Raw genomic sequence first — 9,824 nt, 5'->3', positions numbered from 1 at the left:
AAACTAAGGTTGTTGTTTTTTTTTTCCCTCTAGCAAATCATTATCATTAACACAGTAGGGAGTTCCTGGAGATTAGGCTATTGATAAGATTGCCTTTTTCTTGTAATTTACTAAGATGTTTGTAAACTGATGGAAACTTTATCAGTTGAACCATTTGTTTTCTGTCCTTTCCTTTGTTCTTGGGCAGCCAGGAGTGCCTGAGGCATGTCACACACATCCCACCTGGGTGTGTGTGGGACGTGTTGTTAGCTTCTACTTTGCCTTCAGCTTGCCTTATGCTCCCTCATCATGAATGATGAAAAAGCTGCCAGAGCTCTGAAGCCATTATGGAGGCAGGGTAGCGATAGATCAATAGGAAGAGATTCTGGTTTCCATAGCCCAGGATTTCCTCCATTCCTATTCTCTTCTGCTTCCTCAATCTGTCAGTCTTCCCAATGGATAAGATAACACCTATGATCACCCTCAGTCGCAAGAGGATTCCCAAGTAACGGTTTCCATTTTTTGGTGGTGGACAAAAAGAGCAAGATATTTTGAGTTTATTAAGAGCAAAGTTAGAGAAAGCACAAGGAAGGTTCACCATACAGCAATGTTAAAAACAAACAAAACAAAACAACAACAAAAAGATGAAATAGCTTATCCAAACCACTGTAAGAGAGGAAAAATAATTTTCCTTTACCTTTCTAGGTTTTTGGCTGAGGACTCCCTATAATAAAAGATTAATTGGAGACAAATGATTAAAATTTTAATAACATATATACCTCCAGTCTACCTGGGACATACCCAATAAAAGTGAGTAACTCCTTGAAATGGTCCAAACCATCACCTTGAATGCCTTCTTAGGATAAAGATGAAGAAAAACGTTGGGGGCTGGATGGGTAGGAAGGAGGGCTTCTAGTGGGAAGTTCCCAGGAAAAGCACAGTAAAGAAGGGAATGGTTGTCATGCATAACAGTATGTCTTTGCAGCAGGAAAGTGAAGGGTGTGTTATAGCCATTGGAAAGAATAGTTGTGGAGAAGAGATTGTTAAGAATTTCCAAAGATTTACTCCTCCTCCTCTTCCAGATCTCCACTATAAATGCAAATGTCTCTTACTGGTCAGCGTAAGGATCAGAAAGGTAACACCTACTCAGCTTTTGTTCTAGGTCTGCTGTTTCTTAGAAATAATCAACTCAAGATAATCGTTAAGCCAAACAGGCATATTTTGGGGTGGCAGATTCTGCTCCCTTTCACATCCATCAATATGAACTTAAACAGCTTCCCAGAAATCTACTGGCTGATCCAATGGATCCAACTGCTTTATGCACCAAGAGGGTATTTTGTCTTATTCCAATGCTATTAGGCTGTTCCTGTGGAGATGTTCCTACTATTATTGTTGTATTCTTTCCAAGAAAGTGCTTCCTAGGCCTAGTCTTCTAATATAGGTTCTTTTGACAGATATCTGAGCACCCAAGTTTTACCCATTTCGCTCATGGAAGGTCCTTTCCAACAGAGTCCTTGCACCATATGGCCTCTAAAAGTTCTGTCTCAGGAATCCTAGGCTCTGAAGACAGGCATTATCTTTCCCCACTCTGTTACCTCAGTTCAAGTCTCTCTTTATTGTTCACTTGGTTCAAAAGAGTCAATAAGCATATTGGAATCGTTTTTTTACATTTACTGGTCTCGGCTCTCTCTTTTTTTCTCCTAGCCCCATGCCATCCAAAGGTGTCCTACAGTAATCTCTTCTCCACAGTTATTCTTTCCAATGGCCATAATGTACCCTTATACCTTCTGCTGCGAAGGCATAACTGCCTTCTGGACGTATAAAGAAGTCTTTGGGTTAAAACTAATGAGAACTTCATGCTGTCAACTCAGTGGTTGACAAGAGATGGCAAAGTAAGAGCTAAAACAAGCAAAACTGATAAAACATTTGTAAACTCATTGCCCAGATAACTCTCTTTCCCCAGGTCTTACTTGATGATCTATCACAGAGTGACTTCGGATAGTCATAGACTATTTATTTCAATCCTTATGTTGTCCACTTTTCACAGATTTGGGAAAGAGCTCTGGTCTTGAGGCTGCCTCTTCCAGTCATGTTTTGGGTTACTAACTCCACTCAAGTCCCCTTCTTCTTCATCCTCATGGGCATCCCTGGCTTTGAGGTTTCCCATGGCTGGATTTCCATCCCCTTCTGTTGTCTCTACACGGTCTCCATTGTGGGCAATATCACCATCCTGGCTGTCATCAGGATAGAGCCCTCCCTACAAGAGCCCATGTACTTGTTCCTCTCTATTTTGGCTCTAACAGACCTGGGGCTTACCCTCACCACTTTGCCTACAGTCATGGGACTCCTCTGGTTTAATGCCTCAGAGATCAGCTTTGAGGCTTGTTTTGCCCAGTTCTTCTTCCTCCATGGATTCTCTTTTATGGAATCTTCCGTGTTGTTGGCCATGTCCTTTGACCGCTATGTGGCCATCTGCCGCCCCCTCCATTATGTCTCCATCCTTACCAACCGGGTCATCAGCAGAATAGGGATAGCCATCATTTTCCGCTGTGTTCTGACTGTTCTTCCTGCATTATTCCTACTGAAACGGCTTCCATTTTGTGGCTCCCACCATCTTTCCCACTCCTACTGCCTTCATCAAGACATGATTCGCCTGGTGTGTGCTGATACCACTATCAATAATTGGTATGGATTTGCTATAGCTCTGGTCTTTACTACATTGGACCCCCTGCTCATTGTGGTCTCCTATGCACTCATTCTGAGAAGTGTCTTGAGAATCAGCTCCCAGGGTGAAAGTTTCCAGGCTCTCAATAACTGTCTGTCCCACATTCTGGCTGTTCTGGTCCTCTATGTGCCCTTGGTGGGACTTTCCATGACTCACCGCTTTGCCAAGCATGCCCCTCCAATTGTACATGTCATCCTGGCCAACATCTATCTACTAGCACCTCCTGTGATGAACCCTATTATCTATAGTATTAAAACAAAACAGATCCGTCAAAGAATTTTTCACCTCGTTTCTCATAGACAATTGCACTAGAGTGTTGAGAAGTAGGTTTTGGGTATTATCGCTTATAAAAGAGAACTTGGGTGAGGCACCTGGGTGGCTCAGTCAGTTGAGCGTCTGACTCTTGATTTTGGCTCCGATCATGATGCCAAGGTCATGGGATCGAGCCCTGATATGGGGCTCTGCACTGAGCATGGAGCCTGCTTGAGATTCTCTCTCTCCCCTCTGCCCTTCTCCCCTGCTCTCTTGCTCTCTCTAAAATAATTATTTTTAAAAATTAAAAAGAAAAAGAACTTGGGAAACTTGGAAAGTTTTTGGTTTGGGTGTCCAGTCGTGTATGAATCACGAAGCAGGAATTGAGGTACATATATTATTATGCTCCCTGAATTTGTAACTTAAACTAAGCTGAAACATCTACCCATTATGTAGCTGCCCCATTTACATGAGATTTTTGCCTGCCAAATTCCTCAAAGCTGTAATTCTTAGCTCCTTCTCTTTGCTTGAGTTTACTCATGAAATATTTAAATTCTTAATTCTATTTAACCGATAGTATTTTTATCTATCAGTTAACATGAGTTCATGTCTTCCCTGATTGTAACCATAGAGTCCTCTGTCAGACATGTTTTTCACTGCTTCTGGCTTTATCATCTTCTGCTCTCTCTGGGTAAAAAGATTCTTTATAATTAAATCTCATCTCCCTGGATCACATTGTTTGGGAGGTGATAATATGATCAATGCTCCTGAAAGACTCTCTTAGGCTTTGGTGGAATGAGTCATTTACAATTTCTTCTAGCCTGATTGTTTTCATATAAGGTTTATATCATTGGTTCTGGTCCCTGATGAAAATAATGTAGCTAAGAACAAATTCTTGCCATTGAACATGTTGAAAAAAGTGAGCAGGATATAACTGGAAAGTCAAGAGCTTTCCCAACATCTGTAGTTTTTATTGTGTTTATTACACACCTGAAATTTACAATAATTGTAATGCTTAGTCCACTATTCTGGACATGCAGATTATGCACTAATGTGATTCCAGACCTCCCTTTGAAGAGCCATGGGAGCTGTGAGTGAGCTGGGGGCTCCCTTGGGAGCAAAGGGCCCAAGTGAAGCTTGGGTTACTTGTGAGGTGTAATTGAAAGAGGGGCAGTTTCTCCTTGGTGAAGTAAAACTTTGGGAAATGTGTGACTTCCTTCTAACTGCTGAGTAAGGACTAGGAAATGCCTTGTCTTTGTCAAGATGGCAGAATGCTTACATATATTTAAATGCATATATTGTGCCAGTGTCTCTATTCTGATGTACCAGGATGTCAGAAGAATTTTTTTTCATTGTAACTTCCAAAACCTCTGTCGAGGGGCGTCTGGGTGGCTCAGTCGGTTAAGTGTCTGACTTCCGCTCAGGTCATGATCTCATGGTTCCTAAGTTTGAGCCCCGTGTCAGGCTCCGTGCTGACAGGTCAGAGCCTAGACCCCACTTCTGATTTTGTGTCTCCCTCTCGCTCTGCCCCTTCCTCACTCATGCTCTGTCTCTCTGTCTCTCAAAAATGAATAAATGTTAAAAAAAATCAGGGCACCTGTATGGTTCAGTTGGTTAAGTGTCCAACTTCAGCTTGGGTCATGATCTCAGGGTTCATGAGTTCAAGCCCCACATTGGGCTCCATGCTGACAGCTCAGAGCCTGGAGCCTGCTTTGGATTCTGTGTCTCCCTCTCTCTCTGCCCCTCCCTGCTTGCACTCTGTCTCTTTCTCTCTCTCTCTCTCTCTCTCTCAAAAATAAATAAACATTAAAAAATTAAAAAAAAAAAACACCGTGTGTTGAAAATGGTTTTATTCTAGCTAACAGTGAAATAACTAAGACTCAGGGTTACGTGACTTTGCAAGGTGCATGTGGCAGAGCTTCTCTTCCATCTGAGCTGTAAGGAGCCTTGAGGGACAGCCCTTTGCCCCGTTCCTAGAGGCTGTATCCTGGGTCTTTCACTATAGGGGCAGGAGGCAGTATTTGCAAAGCTTGGGAGGGGAATGGTTGGAGAGCAGAAGGCTTGTGCCTGAGAGATAAGACTCCAAGTCCAGGGAGGGGCTGAGCAATTGATTCCTGTTGTCTCATGGCTCAGATAGTACCCCCACCTCAGACCTCTCAACCCTGCATGCATGGGGACTCCTGCCTGGGGACAGGTAAGGATGAGTCACTGATGAAGAATGATTTCCCTGAACTAGGGTCCCAGGGGAACACCCTGGTTTCCTTTGAGACCTCCCCTTGGGTTCCCTTTCTGACCCTCACCCCTGTCTCCCTGGCCCTCTCTCCTTTGTCTTCTACCTATCTTTCACTCATTTTCTTTCCTATCTGTTCCACCAACCTTCTCTTCCTACTGGAGGCTTGTCTCTCCTCATCTTGTCCACTTGGGCTCACCTCTAAGTCACTCGATCCTAAGCATAAAGCTGGACGAGCAACGTGTGTCCCTCAGGGGCCCTTGCGTCACCAGCCAGCCCTCACAAATAACTGATTGCCTGGCTCCTCCGTGGCTGGATGACTGACCCTAAGTCCCTCTCTAACTGGCACTTGCTGGTGCTTCAACGTGTGTGATTCCCAGTGCTATTGATGAGCCTGGGCCCCCCTCTCCAGCTTACAGTCGTGCCTCTCTGGCCACAGTCAGGTTTTCACATCCCCTGAGAGGCAGGCAGAGACCCTCTAAGAATGGCTAGGGACATAATCTTCATCCTGCCTTCAAGCCAGTAGGTATGACAGTATATGACGTTAGATGAATGACATCTATGACACTGTTGAGAATGTCGTTTGAAGTGGAGGTGATATCTGCACCAAACCCTGATACTCAAAGGTTCTATCTAAAGATTTTTAAAAACATTACTGCATAATGTATCAGGTTGTGTTAAATTCACATGAGTGCATTTTATTGCAATGTTCAGCCTCACCAGTGCCTTAATGTACCCAGAATAGTGTGAAGACAGTAGTCCATCACACCTAGAGCCCTGTCAGGCGACAGGGTGACGTGTGTATCTCACTATGGTTTAATGTGTGAATATTCTTTATGGGAGAACGTCTTTGGGGTAGTAAAACCATATCCATGGCTGTGTATAAAGGAGAAGAAATTTGCTGACTGGTACCGCAGAATACTGACTGGGTTGTTCTATCTCTATCTAAATGCATCTCTTCACAGTATTTTCTACCACATGCTTGATCTTATTCTTCCTTATTCCCCAAGGCGGGGGGTGGGTGGGTGGATAAGATAATGCTGGCAACTTATTGCTGGGATGGAACCAGCCTGGCATAGTTTTGTCTTTGGCATTACCCTACGCTCTAATTTCATGGTTTCCATAGCTGGTAAACACCAATGATACTCTAATAACACGGCTCTCAAGGCGCAGGACCTGTTACTCAGTGACCACCAGTCCTTCAGTTAGCTAGATACTTCCATGGACTTCTGATACATAGTAAAGACTTTATTTTCAATTGTGGCTCAGTTCCTGTCACTAATGAACTAAATGTCTATATAACTCCTTCCCAGATAAAAAAGAAATGTTCTGCGGCACCTGCGTGGCTCAGTTGGTTAAGTGTCTGACTCTTGATTTCGGCTCAGGTCATGATCTCATGGTTTGTGAGTTCAAGGCCCACATCGGGCTCTGCGCTGATAATGCAGACCTGCTTGGGATTTTCCCTGTCTCCCTCTCTCCCTCTCTTGCTTTCCCTCCTCTGCTCACTCTTTCTCTCCTTCAAAGAATAAAAAGAAAAAAAAATATTCCTTGTCAGATGTAATCAACTGTGGCTGGAATTCAAGGTTATTAAAAATACATCATTTTTGTAATTGGCTTTGAGTAGGCTGCTATGACAAGGAGGTGAAGAACCAGCCATAGCTTGAGAAACCCCTTATAGACTCCTCTTCTGTATTTTTTTCCTCTTTTTTCTCCCCTTGGGTATCCTGCAACTCTTAGGAAAACATGGAGACCCCAATGATTGAAAATTGTTCACTAAAAATCAACATTTCATATATCTACATTCAAAAGAAAATTCATCAATGGAAAGTTAGGGAAGTTGAGAAAGGTGTCCTATGAGGTTGGCCTCAGTGTACTCAGACAATGTGCCCGGGAAGGAACGGGCAGACCTTGTACACAGGAGACTTTGATTATTCACTTTCAGGAGTCTCCTGTCACATAGTGGTGTGCAAACAGCTTAGTGGGATGCCCCAAATACAGAAACTTCTATCTCTACCTCTACATGTAAACTGTCTATATATAATGATGCAGGATTAAAAAAAAACCAGAGAGACACAAGAACATCATCCACTCCTCGTTTATTATTCAATTTAATAAAGAACATTTTATTAAGCTCCTACTCTACTCAAAGCATTGTGCTTAAAGCTAGGTTACAGTGGTTTTCATAGTCCAGTAAGGGAGGAGGAAGAAGGAGGAAATTTCAAGTGTGGCAGGTGCTCCTAAATACGAAGGTATGCTCATCCATGTGCCTGATACACACACATGGCACATTACATAGCTTGTAAATTGCACCAGAGCATTTGCCAGAGTCCCACATTTGCACATTTGGCTTGCCTCCATATTACCCAAAATTCCAGGGATTCTGGGAAGTTCTTCTTTGGCGATCAAGGGCAAGGGAATGTGCAGAAGACAGAAGTTCATTTATATTTGGCCCCGATTTCATCAGTCTTTAGGGAAATAATCTTACTCTATACAGGTTGCCTGTATAATGCTTGTTGAACTCTGGCAAATGTATTCCTTCTTCTTCTTATATTGAATCTATAACTACCCTTCCTGCCACCATTAAGAATGAGACCTTATCTGAATCCTTCCTTACCCGATATGTGCGTGAAACATCCCTACAGCCTGCCATGAAACCCTTTTCAACACCCCAGGCCTTCTCCTGCTCCTAACACATGTGTTTCCTCTTTGTCTTTCTTCCTACATAATTACACACATATAACCTACCCTTTGTTACCTTGGTTTTGCACACGTGAGGAATACATACCAAGTACCAATCAAGTCCAGTTCTACTCTGAATTAATTTCCTCTTGAGGCTCTGGTTATATATAATTTCTGACTAGCACCTTTTCCTTTCATCAGGATCATCATAATAAAACTTCTTCCCGTAGATCAGGAATTGATTTACTTGCTGATGTGAATTCACTTCACTAAGTAAAAATAGAGCATTCCTATTTTACTTGTGCAGTTGCCTTCTTGGTGTACTGTGTTCAATAGCAACCATTTGGAAATTAGCTCAGAAAGACTCTGCTTCACTGATGACAAGTTCTAGAAAAGGCAGGTGGTGCACACATGGGACACAACAGATAAAAGTTAATGGTTGCAAGGTTGTAAGGATGTCCAGTCCATATGAAAAAACAACCAAGAACGGAATCTGTGTTCAATTTGTTGGACCATGCCACTCAGAGTCCATGAACCCAGAGTCACATCAGAGCTGCTGCAAGTTGAATGAGAGTTAAGTACAAAATGAATATCAATTGAGCTATGCTAAGCACCTTGCTCTGTGTTTAGTGTTTTACATGACTTATTTCCTTTCATCCTCATGGGGAAAAAAAGGGGAGTGGCAGAAAAAAACCAGTTGTATCTGAAATACTTTTTTTCTGGCATTTGTACATTTATTTTAATGTCTTCCTTAGAAATTTATGACTGTCAAATTATGTTTTTAATCTCTCAGTCCTTTTCCAGACAGGAGAAAGTAAATACCATGTTCTTGATGGGAACTGGAGAATACTACTGCGAATCTGCTTAGTTTTAGTACTACAGATGACAGGGTTCATAAAAGAAGGGAAAGGAAGTAGATGTAGCTATTTGTGATGTGTACTAGATGGGGAACATTTCTTCCCAAATCGGTAGATGAATGTCAAACCAAAACAGTGACATAGAAGACCAAGATACAGCAGATGTGGGAGGCACATTTGTTGAGGGCCTTGGACTCCTCCTCTCCAGATGCAATACTCATGACAGTTTTGAGAATCAAAATATAGAAGCAAAAGATTATCAGGCAGTCCATTAGGACCATAGAAAATACCATCACAATAGGATATAGACAATTGAAGGTGATGTCAGCACAGGCTAATTTGATGACATCCTGGTGGAGGCAGAATGCATGAGAGAGGAAATGGGATCTGCAATAGGAAAACCAATCGAGAGGGAATATTGGAGGCAAGATGACTGTAAATCCCCTCATGAAAACCCCCACTCCAATCTTTATCATTTGGGTGTTGGTAAGAATGGAAGTATATCTCAGTGGGTTGTGGATGGCAACAAACTGATCATAGGCCTTGGCAAGCAAAATCCCAGACTCTATGACAGAGAAAGTGTGGATGAAGCAGGCTTGGCAAAAGCAGGAGCCATGGCTGATTTCCCTATGATTTGTCCACATTGCACACAGCACTGTAGGCATTGTAACCAGGGTCATCCCGAGGTCTGTGGTTGCCAGCATGGCTAAGAAATAATACATGGGCTCGTGGAGGTTATGGCCAACCCTGATGAGAAATAGGAGAATGCCATTGCCATGAAGTATGGCAATCTGGATGACAGATAACGGGATAGAGATCCAGTGGTGAGCCTTTTCCAGGCCCATGAAGCTGGTTAGCAGAAAGGTTGGGGCCCTGGTGTTGAGTTCCATAATGGGCATTACAGTAGGATGAGTCTTCTGTTTAGGAAAGACCACGTTAGGTCTTCAGACATTCTTCTTTAACCACTTCTACTTTTTTACTTCCTGTAGCTCTTCCCTAAACTGTAGTGACTCCAGAGAAATAAAACATTCTTTCTTAGGAAAGCCTTAGAGATGGGGGGGGGGAAAGTAATTCGATCAACGACTGCAAATCAGTGTTTAAC

The 9,824-nt window shown here is 42.7% G+C and overlaps 1 protein-coding gene and 1 pseudogene across 1 annotated transcript; one reads left to right on the top strand and one right to left on the bottom strand.

Annotated features, from left to right (window-relative positions):
• Positions 1-2,068: 2,068 nt before the first annotated feature.
• Positions 2,069-3,016, top strand: LOC102953451 (olfactory receptor 51Q1-like). The gene has a single exon (XM_007092223.2). The coding sequence runs from the start codon at positions 2,069-2,071 to the stop codon at positions 3,014-3,016; it is 948 nt and encodes a 315-aa protein (XP_007092285.2).
• A 5,622-nt stretch (positions 3,017-8,638) lies between these two features.
• On the bottom strand, positions 8,639-9,612 carry LOC102961147 (annotated as a pseudogene).
• Between the last annotated feature and the right edge of the window lie 212 nt (positions 9,613-9,824).

This window comes from Panthera tigris, chromosome D1, assembly GCF_018350195.1.
Source record: "Panthera tigris isolate Pti1 chromosome D1, P.tigris_Pti1_mat1.1, whole genome shotgun sequence".
Lineage (NCBI taxonomy): Eukaryota > Metazoa > Chordata > Mammalia > Carnivora > Felidae > Panthera > Panthera tigris.
The sequence above is the reverse complement of the archived record's forward strand: the minus strand, read 5'-3'. Positions and strand labels throughout refer to the sequence as shown.

What these genes read in the sequence shown, in the direction of transcription:
- LOC102953451 (XM_007092223.2), top strand. Translation starts at nt 2,069, where the DNA reads ATGTTTTGGGTTACTAACTCCACTCAAGTCCCCTTCTTCTTCATCCTC.